Source organism: Colobus angolensis, unplaced genomic scaffold (assembly GCF_000951035.1).
Source record: "Colobus angolensis palliatus isolate OR3802 unplaced genomic scaffold, Cang.pa_1.0 Scaffold372, whole genome shotgun sequence".
Classification (NCBI taxonomy): Eukaryota; Metazoa; Chordata; class Mammalia; order Primates; family Cercopithecidae; genus Colobus; species Colobus angolensis.
Window position 1 is genome coordinate 785,678 of NW_012117066.1, and position 14,515 is coordinate 800,192.

At 44.7% G+C, this 14,515-nt stretch overlaps 1 protein-coding gene across 2 annotated transcripts in view; it reads left to right on the plus strand.

Moving 5' to 3' along the window:
• Positions 1-12,947, plus strand: part of THSD4 (thrombospondin, type I, domain containing 4) — a 704,860-nt gene extending 691,913 nt beyond the window's left edge. For both annotated transcript variants that reach the window (XM_011953812.1, XM_011953813.1), the window contains 2 exons: positions 404-548; positions 6,882-12,947. In XM_011953812.1, coding sequence (XP_011809202.1) covers positions 404-548; positions 6,882-7,024 — 288 coding nt within the window. In that variant the 3' untranslated portion in view covers positions 7,025-12,947. The remainder of the gene's footprint in view (positions 1-403; positions 549-6,881) is intronic.
• Positions 12,948-14,515: the final 1,568 nt, after the last annotated feature.

A 14,515-nucleotide genomic window follows, 5' to 3' on the forward strand; every position in this document is an offset into this window, starting at 1 on the left:
AAAAAAAATCTATAGGATTCACAAGATAAGCGGAAGTAGGAACAGTGAGTCTATATTGAAGAGAATAAGAAAGTATTGTAATTTCTAGGTAGAATAATGATATTGTGGTAATTGTTAAGAGTTCTTGTCTTTTAGAGCTGCAGCCTGAATTATATGGAAGAGTGATCAGATGTCTAGATTTGCTTCAAAATAGTGGGAGGAGCAGGAGGGCTGGGGGATATGGATGGGACACACCTGGCATGAGTTGTTGATTGTTGAAGCTGATTGATAAGTACATGGAAGTTTCTTTTCATATTCTATCTCCTTCTGGAAATGTTTGAGATTTTCCAGTGTCATCTTTCTCCAGTGTACTGAACTATTAGTCTGCCCAAAAATCTGACCTTTTCCCTTTGTTTCCATGCAGTGTTCCAAGAGCTGCCAGGGTGGCTTTCGGGTCCGGGAAGTGCGGTGTCTGTCAGATGACATGACTCTAAGTAACCTCTGTGACCCTCAGTTGAAACCAGAGGAGAGAGAATCTTGTAACCCTCAGGACTGTGTCCCTGAAGTTGGTAAGTAGAGATTTCAGTCGTGGGGGAAAAGTTTGTGTTTTTAAGCTTGTCAAATTCTCTGGTATGACAATAACAAGCCTCTTCTAGGCTTTCTGTGACCTTGCACACAGTCGTGGCGTTCAGAGGGTCAAGGTGCTTTTGATATTATAAGTTTCATAGTTTAAGATGATCATTCATAGCATGAATGGCTGTCTAAGCCACCCACCAAGAGACACACGTTAGTGTGGATTGATTAAAATGGTAATGCCTTCAAAGATTTGGCTCTATCATCCTTAAGGTCAAAGTAGTAAGATGTCAACTTTTAATTGTAGGTGCAAACCAGTGTAGGCTGGACCATGTGGGGAGATTCTGGGAACTTAGCAGGGAGTTGGCAGAAAAAGGAGGAAGGGGAGGAGGCCAAGAATTGGTAGAGACAGTGATGGAGGATCTAACCATCTCTTAGAGGGGCGTAGCTTAAGCTGAGTCCAGAAAGATGCAGTGACCAGACTCGAAGAGGGGGAGTGACAGCAGGAAGATCTAGGCTGCACAATGTTCAGAGTCCTGCAAAGAACAGCAGTCTTGTAATTCAGAAGACCCCAACCTGCACCTTTGAAATAGGGGCCAGTTCCCTGAAGGAAAGCACCAGAGAGCGTCAGGGAGGTGAGGCCCTCTCACGGGCTGCGGTTCACGAGGAAGGTGCCCATCCCAGCAGGGGAGTTCAAGTACAGTCAGAAAACCAAAGAAGGCACCTTGCACATAGATTGAGCAGAGAGCAAGTGTGAGGTGGGTGAAGATGCATCTCCAGAGGCATATTGGATGCCCTAAAGCCCCACCTGAAATCTACTGAGAATGCACCCCGAGGTGTAGTCAGGGCTGGTTCCAGAATGGAGGTTCACCGAGCCCCTTCAGTAGGCTTCTTCACAGTCTCCTAAGAACAGATTTACTTTTCTGTCTTCATAATAACATCAAAGGAAGTGTATTAATATATCAATAAGCTTTCATGGGGTAGATTCCTCCTGCTGTGGACCAAATTGAAGGTTTTAGTATACTGACCTAACATCCTTCCTATCCCAGGGAAGATGTGTCAATGATGGCATAGATGCTTTATAATCAAAAGCTTCCTTGTCCCATCAGTGACTCATGACTAAAGTTACAGGGATGACCATTCCCAGTAGCTACCAAAAAGCCATAAATTCCATAAGAAGAAAATTAACAAGTTTATAAGATCTATATAGAAAAAATAAATAATTAAGAAAGCCTTGCTATCGAATATAAAGGGAAATGTGAATAGATAGAAACATTAACATGTTCCTAAATGGGAACACTCAATACTATAAAGATGATAAAAGAAGGTTCCCAAGGGGAGCTGTATGTGCCATATATTGGAATATATTATAAAGCTACAGAAACGAAAACTATTAGGTTGGTGCAAAAGTAATTGTGGTTTTTGCCATTATTTTCAAAGCTGCACAAACCTAATATATGATATAGGCATACCATATACCAATGTTATAATGCAGAATTCTGAAACAGACTCCTTTATAAAGGGAAGTTAAGTTTGATGAAGGGGGAATGATAAGTAAGTGGGGAGAGGAGAGACTTCCATTGTATTGAGACCACACTGAAGATCCCTTTAAAAATATAAGATATATAAATGTCTAGTGGATTAAAGACTCTAACAGAGAAAACAGTCTGTAAAAATGCTAGAAGAAAGTATCTTGGACTGGATGCAATGACTCACAATCCCAGCATTTTGGGAGGCCACGATGGGAGGATTGCTTAAGCCCAGGATTTCAAGACCAACCTGGGAAACATAGTGGGACTGCATCTCGATAAAAAATGCTTAAAAATTAGCTGGGCATGGTAGTGCACGCCCGTGGTCCCAGCTAATTGGGAAGCTGAGGTAGGAGGATCACTTGAGCCCAGGAGGTCAAGGCTGCAGTGAGGTGCAATCGCACCACTGCACTCCAGCCTAGGAGACAGAGTGAGACCATGTCTCAAAAAAAAGAAAAAAAAAAGGAAGAAAAAATAGTTATACACATAAAGTTTCCTGTTTGTCTCAGGCCAGATAATATAACTAAAGACAGTCAAAATCACCAGGTCCTTGGAATTGATTGTGTAATTCTTAAAGCCAGGAATGATTGGCATAAGCAAATCATATACTCTGAAGGACTGTCACTTAGCTGCCTCACTTTGTCAAAGGCTTCTAACTAATATAATATGCTACAAAATGTGTTGCCACTGTTTTTGTCTTCTATGTTTGTCTATGGTGTCTTTTCAAGCGGGGGGAATTGTCTAGCTTCTAATTATATAAAATCCAACTAGAGAAAAAAGGGAAACTATGAGATTGACAAACCAGAAGATGTACACAAAGCCTTGGTATTCTTTGATGTGCCTCAAAATTATACCTGTCAACGCCAAAGTTACTAAAGATGTCCAGGCCACAAGCCAGAGTTATGACGCACACTCCGGCATATCCCGGAGGGCTGCTGAGAGCAAGAATCTGTGTAGGCTCTGAAGGTAAAGAAGGCTCAGGTGCACATTTTGATGACAATGTTGAAGCAGAAAATAGTACCTGAGTACACAGGTACATGTGTGCTGTTGTCAGCTTTTTGAAGTCTGCATATAATCTTTCATCTTATCCCAGAGTGACATTAATAAATCATCCTACAATTGACAGCATCTTAAAATCAAATAAATGTCACTCAAGTAGACAGAAAATTAAATCCCCAGTGTAGACAGAACTCACTCAATTTTTCAAAAAGACAAATGGTCCAGTTTTTTAAAGGATAAAAGAAATGAACAAACCCACCACAAGGCCGGGTGCAGTGGCTCATACCTGTAGTCCCAGCGCTTTGGGAGGCTGAAACCGGTGGATCACTTGGGCCAGGAGTTTGAGACCAGCCTGGGCAACATGGTGAAATCCTTCTCTACAAAAGTTATAAAAATTAGCCAGGTGTGGTGGTGCATGCCTGTAGTCCCAGCTACTTGGGAGGCTGAGGTGGGAGAATCACCTGAGCCCAGTAAGTCGAGGCTGCAGTGAGCCATGATCGCACCCACTGCACTCCAGCCTGGGTGACAGAGTGAGACCCTGTCTCAAAAAAAAAAAATCTACCACAAGAGGCTGAAGAAATGCTCAAGCTACTAGTAATCAGAAATGCAAATTTTAAAAATAATGGGAGTCCATGTTTTTTCATAAAATTGGCAAACTTTTAAAATATTAGACATTGTTCAGTGTTGATAAACTTGTGGGGAACAAGTCAAGTGCCGACTTGTAACTTGATGTAATCTTTTTGGAGAGAATTTTGTCAATATCTATGAAGATACAATGCGCTCATTACCTTTGACTTAATAATTTCACTTCTAGGAATATATACTAAAAATATGCTGTCAAAAATTTACAAATACACACACACACACAAAGAATAGGGCTCACCGGGTGTGCCACCTACTCAGGATGCAGAGGCAGGAGGATCACTTGAGCCCAGGAACCCGAACTGTGGTTGCCCCAGGAACAGTCCCAGCACCTCTGCCTGAGCAACACAGAAAGACCCCATGTCTGAAAAAAAAAAAAAAAAATTGTGTAGAATGAATTGTGCTTAATGAATTGTGTAGAATTAATGAATGAACTGTACAATTTCTTGTAACTTATAAAAGTTGGAAGCACGCAGGGCGTGGTGGTTCACGCCTGTAATCCCAGCACTTTGGGAGGCCAAGGCGGGCAGATCACGAGGTCAGGAGCTTGAGACCAGCCTGGCTAACACAGTGAAACCCCGTCTCTACTAAAAATACATGAAATTAGCTGGGTGTGGTGGCGCATGCCTATAGTCCCAGCTACTCAGGAGGCTGAGGCAGGAGAATCACTTGAAACCCGGCAGGCAGAGGTTGCCTCATGAGCAACGAGCCGAGATGGCACCACCGTGCTCCAGCCTGGGCAACAAGAGCAAAACTCCGTCTCAAAGAAAAAAAAATTCGAAGCAATTACATTTCTATAAATAGAAGGAAATGACTTATTTAAGTAAGTTCCAGCGCATAGGACAAAATACACCCCAAAAAAGAAGACGGTAGATATTATGATACAAAAAAATTATCTAAATATATTTATTAGTAATATTTTAAAAAGCAAGCAGCTGAGAAGTATATTGTCAGTTCTTTCCCAAAGTAATCTGTAAATTCAAGCAATATTAATCAAAATCTAGGCAAGGTTTTTCACAGAAAAATCTGTCAACCTGTGTCTAAAGTTTATACGGTGGCTCACGCCTGTAATCCCAGCACTTTGGGAGGCCGAGGCGGGTGGATGACTTGAGCTGGAGTTGGAGACCAGCCTGGCCAACATGGTGAAACCCTGTCTCTACTAAAAATACAAAAAAAAAAATTAGCCGAGTGTGGCAGCGTGCACCTGTAATCCCAGCTACTCGGGAGGCTGAGCCAGAAGAAAGGCTTGGACCCAGAGGCAGAGGTTGCAGTGAGCCGAGATAGAGCCACTGCACTCCAGCCTGGGTGATAGAGTGAGACTCCGTCTCAAAATAAAATAAAATAAAAAAATAAATTTTTATATGGAAGAGCAAGAGCAAGGAACCAAGAAGAGCCAAGGCTGTTTTGATGAACCATGTTGAGGGACTTTTCCTACCACATATCAAGGCATATTGGCACAAGGATGGATAAAAAAATCCAGGAGAGCAGAATAGAGAGCCCAGAAATGAACATATAAAGGATGCGTGATATATGATGGAGGTCACATTATGAATCTGTGGGGAAAAGATGAACAATTCAATAAATGGTCATGAGACAACTGTGTATCCATACACAAAGAAAAAAACAAACTGAACTCCCTCCTCTCATCCTGCACATACCATACACACCACAAACCCTAATTCCTGGCGGATTAGTCAAATGAATGTGAAAAGAACATTTAAAACTTTTAGAAGAGAATGGGGAAATTTATATTTTATTTCAGAATACATAAGGGTTTTTTAAGTGAAACCAACAATTCCAAACCACAAAGGAAAACATAATATCAATTACATTAAAATTAAAAATCCCTGTTTATCAAAGAACACCAGAAGCAAAGTGATCAGAAAAGTCGCAGGCTGAAGAAGATATTTGCAGCACATATAACGTAACTCACAAGGGATCAGATCCATTAGATATAAAGAATTTTCGTGAATCACTTTTTAAAGTTAGCTAAATCAGAAAATGAGCAAAAGATCAGAAAAGCAATTCACAGAAATGGAAGCTTGAATGGCAAATGTACATGATATGTTCAGCCTCACATAGGAATCATTTCACATTCACTAGCTCAGCAAAAACTAAAACATATGGTAAAAAGAGAATTCTTCTGTTCCGCTGACAGGAACATAGGAACTTAAACAGTTATACCGACTTTGGAGAGCAAACTGATTGTATCTAGCAAAGCTGGATATACCTTATGACCCAGCAAGGCCCAGGCAGAGAATGTAACAAAACTACTTAAAAGTGGCCGGGCGCGGTGGCTCAAGCCTGTAATCCCAGCACTTTGGGAGGCCGAGACGGGCGGATCACGAGGTCAGGAGATCGAGACCATCTTGGCTAACAGGGTGAAACCCCGTCTCTACTAAAAAATACAAAAAACTAGCCGGGCGAGGTGGCGGGCGCCTGTAGTCCCAGCTACTGGGGAGGCTGAGGCAGGAGAATGGCTTAAACCCGGGAGGCGGAGCTTGCAGTGAGCTGAGATCCAGCCGCTGCACTCCAGCCTGGGAGACAGAGCGAGACTCCGTCTCAAAAAAAAAAAAAAAAAAAAACTACTTAGAAGTATTGTTTGCACTAGGAAAAAAAAGTTGGATTAATATCCAACTTAAATGTCCATCAATAGAAAATGATTAAATTGTGAATTATATATACAAGAAAATTCAATAATGAAAATATTTATAGCATTCATTAAATATGAATGAATCGCACAAATTCAACGATGAGCAAGTTGCCGAGGAGTTTATATAATATGTATCTTTTTTATGTTTAAATGTCACAGAGTGGTGAGGGATTCCATCATATAGAGTCTAAGTGTAAAGAAATGTTTGGGGATAAGAAACGCCAAATGTGGGACTTCTGATTACCTCTGGAGCGATGAGGAGGAAGGAGGAAGTCATCAGAGAGAAGTGAGGACACAGATGAGTAACTTATTCTCTACACCTATTTCTCTTATAATGTTTAAAAGAAAGAGAAAAACCTGTGAGCCCTTGGCACACATTCACACCCCACATAGGTAATAAACAGCAGCGCAGGGGTTAAAGCCACAGTCACCGCCCTTTCTCTCCCCACTGGTCCAGGCTGCCTCTTGTGCTCAGGGAGTCTTCTGTTTGTTCTCTTCCGCTACAGACGAAAACTGCAAGGACAAGTACTACAACTGCAATGTGGTGGTCCAGGCAAGACTCTGTGTTTACAACTACTACAAGACCGCCTGCTGTGCCTCCTGCACCCGTGTGGCCAACAGGCAGACGGGCTTCCTGGGGAGCAGATAACACCTCTGCACCCCCATCAGCAGGGCAGCATCACTGCCTTCCCCGGGGGCTTCAGCAGTGCGCCTGGCTGACTGCTGCTCCACCACGGGCTGCCTGGCCCAGGCACTGCCAACCAACTTAGTCACCACCCCTGCCTCCGGTGAATGCACCCCGTGGTACCCAGGGGCTTTGTACACAGAATGTTTGAAAGCCACAGTTAGTCCTCTAAGCATCACCATGTACTAATATTCCCCTCCTTGGACCTGGCACCTGTTAATGGTGCCCTTGGAAAGCCAAGCAGTGGGAAGTACATGGAGCTCTCAGCCCTGCTCCCATCTGGCACCTTCAAGTCAGCAGATGGGCCACTGACTGAGCGCTGCCCCGTCCCTGGTGCTACTGGCCTTTCTAAACTTAGCGCCCTGGAGTGTCCAAGGAGGCAGTGCCCCCAGCCCAGCGCCCTACTAAGCCTTGCTGACACGCGTGCATCCCTCTGTGACCTCAGCCCAGCTGTGCCTGTTTTCATTCCCAAAGACATTAGACTGTTTTCCTGCCGTATGACACAAATATCTCACATGAATATTGTGCTTTATTTAACAGGTGTATTCACAGATACTAGCTCCTTAGCAGCTCACAACATCCCAGAATGAGAGGCAGGGGGTGACTCATTATCCCCATTTTACTAACCGGGAAACTGAGGCTCAGCTTAGGTAACTGACCTGCCAGGTATATTCACCCATCCAGTGGAAGAGCTGAGTCCCTGCCCCAGTCATCTACCAAGAACCAGCCTGGGGCCTGTCCTTAGATGTGAAGGATGCGGCTTCATTTCTGACCAAGAGACTGAGAAGTTTCCCAGAATGCAAACAAAGCCCAGGCCCCTGAAATCTTTCTGGTCAAGCCTTTATCCCAGCACTCAGTTGTTTTGGATGTCTGTTCCTACGTGCCCTTCCCCCCAAAGTTACAGATCCTAGTTACAGGACTCTTCAGGCTTTGTTAAACTGTCCATGAAACAAGAAAGCCATTAGGGGAGGCAGGTGATTGCCTGAAATTCTGACTCCATGCCAAGTGCCATTCCTCCCAAGGAATCGAAGGCCAGGGTCCTTCTGGCCGTGGAGCCTTCCCCACCGCAGAGCCAACTTCTGAAGCACACAGCTCTGCGGCCTGGGCTGTGCCCTGCCTCGGCTGCCTCCCCCACGCTCTTCACCATGCCCCCGGAGAGTCCGGCCAACCTGTCCCAGCCAAAACACTGCTATATTAGAAAAAGTCTCCTTCTGGTCTTGTTTATGAATTTCTCGCTGTGGCCACAAATTCCTCCCCTCCCCCATGACTCACAGTCCATACCCCCAACCCCCAGACTTGAGCACCAAGATCTGCATTAATGTGTCTGGCCTGGGACAAGGAGCTGTGGGCCCCTCCCCATCTCTTCCAATTCACTTCCCCCAACTATCCAGTCCCAGAGGCCGCAGGCCTAGAAGGAGGATGCAGTGCATGTTGAAAGGTGGACCCTCCGAAAACCAGTTAAGAGGAATATATGTAGGTTTTACCCATTAAGAAAAATGGCAAAGCTAAACAAATTGTAAACTCACAGAAAATTTGTCTTACGGTCCTGGGCATATTTCCCTTTTAAAGCAAGCCTGGATTCTTAGCAAACTGTTTCCCCCATTTGCTCTTTTAGCTGCAAATCTGCTACTGTGATGATGGTTTGCAGCTTTTGGAAGCAGTATGGCAACCTGGCCTGACACACTCATTAGGCTTCCACTAACCTGGGGCTTTCAGACATTCTGTTTGGCCTTCCTGTGGGTGGCTTCCCAGCTTCCCTTCTGGGGAGCCCCAGGCATCATTTCCCAAAAGCATCGCCATCTCTCCTGATTCTCTTGGAACTCCTACAGATAAGCAGCCTAGCAGAGGCCCAGGCTCCCACACTGACAAAGTGAAAAGAGACGAGAGAGGCCAAGCATATTGACTGGTGCTGTTCAGGGCCTGCTGTTTTCCACTCGCCACTTGTTTTGCTTCTTGTCACGAGGGGAGTTGTTTCTGTAGGCAGCTGCTCTCAGATCTTGCCTAGCAAGCCAATCATTGGAAGAGGTTTTCTTTTCCTGCTGGAGGGCAGGGTAAGATGAATGAGTGGAAGAGAGAAAGGCTGTTTTAGCTCAAGTTAAAGGAACACCTTTTAGCCATCAAAGCTGCCCAACAGAGGCAAGGGCCACGACACGTGAGGGAGCTCTCTGTCCTTCAAGGGAATTCTCTGTTGAGTGGGAGGCGAACACCCTGGTTCTTCCAACTCAGGAATTCTCATGGCTGAGCTGGGTCAGTGATGGCTTTCTCTTTATGTCAAAAGTGCCCTATGGCTGCTGAGGGTTACCTAACCATTCTTTAAAAGGAGAATGACCCTCCATGAGAATGGCCAGCCTGCCAACTGTGTGATTGAAGAGAAGTCAATATATCAACCCCATGTCTCCCTGGGGGAGAAAGTGCATAAACCAGGGGTCTCTTTTTTTTTTTTCTTTTCAACAAACCATTGAGCTATTCTTGGAGTTCATCTCTGGAGAGGTTATAGATTATTAGAAGTTTATTATTATTATAGTTTGATCAACTTATTTGTCTTAGAGATCCCATTTTTACTAATTTCCTAGTTTTTTATTTCAGCATCTGAATGTCTTTCTCCCTAGCACAATGCATACAATCAGGGCCTTGGGTATTTCCAGTGATAACTTTCCTTGGAGAGGATCTAAGAAAAGCCCAGATTTCGGTGGCCATCTCCCTCCAAATATATCTCTTTCTGCTTTCTTGGCACTCATTATTTCCCCTTCTCCTTTCTTCTGTCACTGCCATCTCCTTCTTGATCTTCCCATGTTCCTTTAACTGGCTGTAATGCGGAATTGAAATTTACATCTCGATACTGGGTTTTTTTTTTTTTTTTTTTTTGGCCTGTGTACTGGATTGCCTCCTTTCCTGCTCTGAATTTTAAAATTAGATAAATTAAAGCTGTTATATGGTTTCCTCACAAAAGTCAACAAAGTCCAAACAAAAACAGTTTGCTATTTTACTTTCACCTGTTGAAAAAGGAAATTGTGCCTCTTGCAGCCTAGGCAAAGGACATTTAGTACAATAGATTCTTTCCACCCTCACAATGACTTGCGGTTCTCTCCGTAGAAAAGGGATGGCCTAAGAAATACTACAATCAAACAAACAAACAAACAAAAAACACCAAAAAAAAAAAAAGCCATGTAAAGCCAGCCCCTAGAGGGAGTCAGTTCAGTTCTGTGAAGACATGCTCTGTGCCCGCGGCCTGCGAGCTGTTGGGGACCCCAGGGAGAGCAAGGCAGCCTGTCCCCGCCTCCAGGGAGCTAGAACACGACAAGGCGTCTCAGCACTGTGCCCACCTGTCCGTTTACCTTACCTCTCCAGCCCAGAGTTCTTGGAGGGTTTTTCCTTTATTTTCTTGAGTATGTGTCATCTACTTATTCTCAAAGTATTTAGCATTCAACACTCTTTTTGTTTTAAAAAGAATGGCCTTACAAAGGGACAGAAAAGAGAAGACACAAGCTTGATGTATTTTCATCAAGTTTTGTGGCAAAGAAATCCAGATATTACCAGGACCTTTCTAAACCAATGTTGTGGGGTGTTTTTCATTCAGATAGCCACTTTAGGTTGGAATATCAATTTTCTAATGAAGAGGAAGACATAAATATAAGTGGTAAAAAGAAACATGACTTCCCTTAAAACAGGCTCGATAATCTATATCAGTCTTGTGGGTGGAGACTAGTATTTGATCCTTGCCATATTATAAAACATTTTAATATGGTTTAGATGGGAAAATATTGATGCCTTCCTCACAAAATGTATGGATGACATGAAGTTGAAGAGCTAATGGCTTGGGTGACACGTGCTGGATCCAAAAAGATCAGGGAGACTAGAATAAAACCTGGATGTTAAAAATTCACCAGGAATCCACATAAAATCCTATATTTTGACTAAAACGAAAAACTATAAATACAAGGTGGGAGAGAGGCAAGAATTTCTGTTGACTAAGCTCAGTGTGAGTCAAGAAAGTGGGATGGAACCATGCAAAAACAAACCCCACAGACATGCAGGCCGCGTGAGGAGAAAACTGGTCAGGATCACATCACATTTTGTTTGCATTTGCTGGAACCATAGTTTAAGAAGAAAACCGATCATCTATAACATCAGTTTATCAATGCCCCATCCCGATGAAGGGTGCAGACTCTCAGAAACAGCAGGAAGGACTTCATGAGAACCTTCAGGCTGGAGAAGGGACTAGGGCACAAGGAGAGCTCTCCTAGGACTAGGACCGAGAAGCTACAGGGAGGCACAGTTTAGCTCCTGCAGAGACCCAGCTTCTCACAAGTTGGAGCCTTCCAGAGATAGAGGGACTCTGGTAGGTGGTGACCCACCCATCATTGAAGGTGGCAGCAGAGGCCGTTTGCCAGGGATGCTGGAGAGGGGATTCAAGCATCTGGCTGGGCAACGTGATGCCCAAGGCCATCCCCACGCGGGGCTTAGGGGAGTCTATAAGTAGAAGAGCTTTAGGTGGTTTGTTTGGTGGGGGAAGGCAAGTACACAGCTATGCACTTTCCATTTCTGACTTTTGCCACCCTGTCAGCCATGGGGAGCCCACTGTGGGACTGAAATCCTGAGCTGAATGTGGCCTCATGTCTCAGAGAAACACTGGCAAGTTGGTCAGAGCCGCCATCTGCATCGAGGAGTAGCTGAGCAACAGGACTGGGGGCTGCCTGCCCAGGGTCACTCACCGTGGTGGAAGCAGAGCCATGGGTTGCCTAGGACCCTATAGATACCATCACTCTTTCTCAGCTCGCCTTGGGTTCCTGCACCTTCGCAGGGGCAAAGTAACTCCCTCCACCCTGAGCTACCCCCATTCCTGTTTGTTTCAGCAGATAATGATGGGGGGTGTCCATCATGCTGAGGATAAGTGACCACAAAAGGGTGAAAACGTCCAGTCAACTTTCTCAGTCCTCTCTCTTGCGAGACGGAAGCCACCTGCTACACAAACTGACACCCCCTGCCTTGATCCCTTCCCCACGACTCAGTTGACAGAAGGATATACTTTGTTATAACTTATTATTTTGTTCTCTGTAAATACAAGATGTTTATAGGAAATATGTATTCTGAACTCTATCTGCAGAATGAGTCACTACACCAAAATAGTTCTATTATTTAGAATGTGTTAATTTTAAAGGCACCTGATAGGTATTTATTTACATATGCAATCCACATTTGTGTGAAAGCATTTGATCATACTAACCCAGCCTCCTGGAATGTTGCTGTACGATGATGTCTTTTTCTCAGTCCATAGTTACAATTGTTTAGTATGCTAATCAGTCCAGCTGCCTGAGGTTTAAGGCCAAATATAAATTACTCTGCTTTTCGACTCATTCAGGTAGCATTGTACCTGAACCTGATTGCTACTTTTTCATCTTAAATATTATATTTCCTCATCTAATCTGCCTTCCCCCCCATCCACAGACATTTGGAGAAGGAAATGGGAGGGTGTCTGTTATCCCTTTCTCTTTGCTTTGCCCCCGTTGTTAGACTGGCAGCATCAGTTGCTCGGCAGGCTTGGTTAGAGCTGTGGATGAGGCAGGTGGCTGGCGGGGACAGGGAGGGGCTGAGAAGGAAGTGATGGCATTTACTGCCCTGACACCTCCACTGCCCCTGCTGGGGATGCTGGGGCCAAGGCCTGTGGTTGGCCTGTGAACTGCACAGCCAGGAGCAAGGAACCCACTCAATATTCCATCGCCTCCGTGTCCCCTCTGGAGTGTTAAGTTATTATGTAAGCAGGTAAAGGGCAGAAGGCAAATTATGTGAGCAAATGTGGTCTGTTTTCTCTTCAGCAAAAATGACTATTTTTGTGTGTGACTAATTTATTTTTATTATTGTAAAGATACAATAAACCAGTTGAAATATCTGCCTTTTTGACAAGTTTGTGCTATCTCTGGCCTTATTCACATTCTGTTCTCCTGCAAATAGCCCCCTCTAAAAAGAAAACTCGGCCCCTTGAGAGGTCAGCGGCTTGTAGACGTTGGCTTTGGGTGCTTGAGGTGGAGCTGGGCCAGTTAGAGAATGAGACACGCCTTAGAAAGAACATGAGCCCACCCGCTTACATGGGTCCTGCGTTAGGCTGCGTTAGACTCACCCGAGAAGCTTAACGTGAAGTCCTCAGGGTATGCACCGCGCCCAGGGTGCAATCTCACATGAGTTTCTTTTAAGTCTCCTCCAGGTAATTACATTGTGCAAAATAGGTTGACACCCACTCTGCTGGTTTGGTGGGGCTCCATCTCTAACTTGAATCAATCTTCTTCCATCTCCCTCTAGCTGACTTCACTTGGGTCTTGATTTTAGCAAAGTGTTCGACAAAAATCTTTCAGGTGATCTTGGTGTGAAATAAAGTGAAACGTGACTGAGATGGTGATGCCAGTTGAAGGCCACCCTGGCCTAGAGAGCAGTCTCTAGCAAAGCCTACAAGCTCTGCTGCAGACTCTGTCCTGGACGGCATTTCATCAATAACTCAGAAACCAGTTCTATGCCTAAAATGCTATCGCCAACCCTTCCCATCCACCTTTTTGCCTGGAAAAACCTCCATTTATTCTTTATTTATTATTATGGTAAAATTCACTGTACAGAAAATTCACTATTTTACCTTTTTTTTTTTTTTTTTTTTTTTGAGACAGTCTCACCCTGTATCCCAAGCTGGAGTGCAGTGGCGTGATCTTGGCTCACTGCGACCTCCACCCCCGGGGCTCAAGCGATTCTGGTGCCTCAGCCTCCCAAGTAGCAGGGACTACAGGTGCGCCCCACCACACCCAGCTAATTTTTTGTATTTTAGTAGAGTCAGGGTTTCACCATGTTACCCAGGGTGGTCCCAAATTCCTGAGCTTAAGCAATCTGCTCCCCTCGGCCTCCCAAAATGCTAGGATAACAGGCGTGAGCCACTGCACCTGGCCTCCATTTTAACCATTTCCAAATGTACAACTCACTAGTATTTAAAGCAGCCACAGTGTTGGGCAACCATCACCCCCAAATTCCATTCATTCTTCAACAGTTCAATACAGGAGTCCACCAGGTGCCGGCCACTCTGCTGAGCACACTTATACAAGCTCGTTTCATCTTCACAGCAAACCTATGAAGTTCAAATATTGCTTCCTTCTACAGATGAGAATATTGAGACTCGGAGAGGTTTGGTACCCCAGCTAATACTCGGTGGTGCTAGGACTCCACAGTCCACTTACCCTAGAGGCTGAGGCTTGTCTCTTTGCCGCCTCCATCTCCCCAGGGCCTGGCACGTTATATGGTTCCAGCCTATACTAGTTCCATCCTCTTTCTCCATGTCAGTTTCAGTCACTGGGCAACAATCGCACAAGGACTGGTTGAAAAAGCCTGGTGCTGGCCGGGCGCGGTGGCTCAAGCCTGTAATCCCAGCACTTTGGGAGGCCGAGACGGGTGGATCACGAGGTCAGGAGATCGAGACCATCCTGA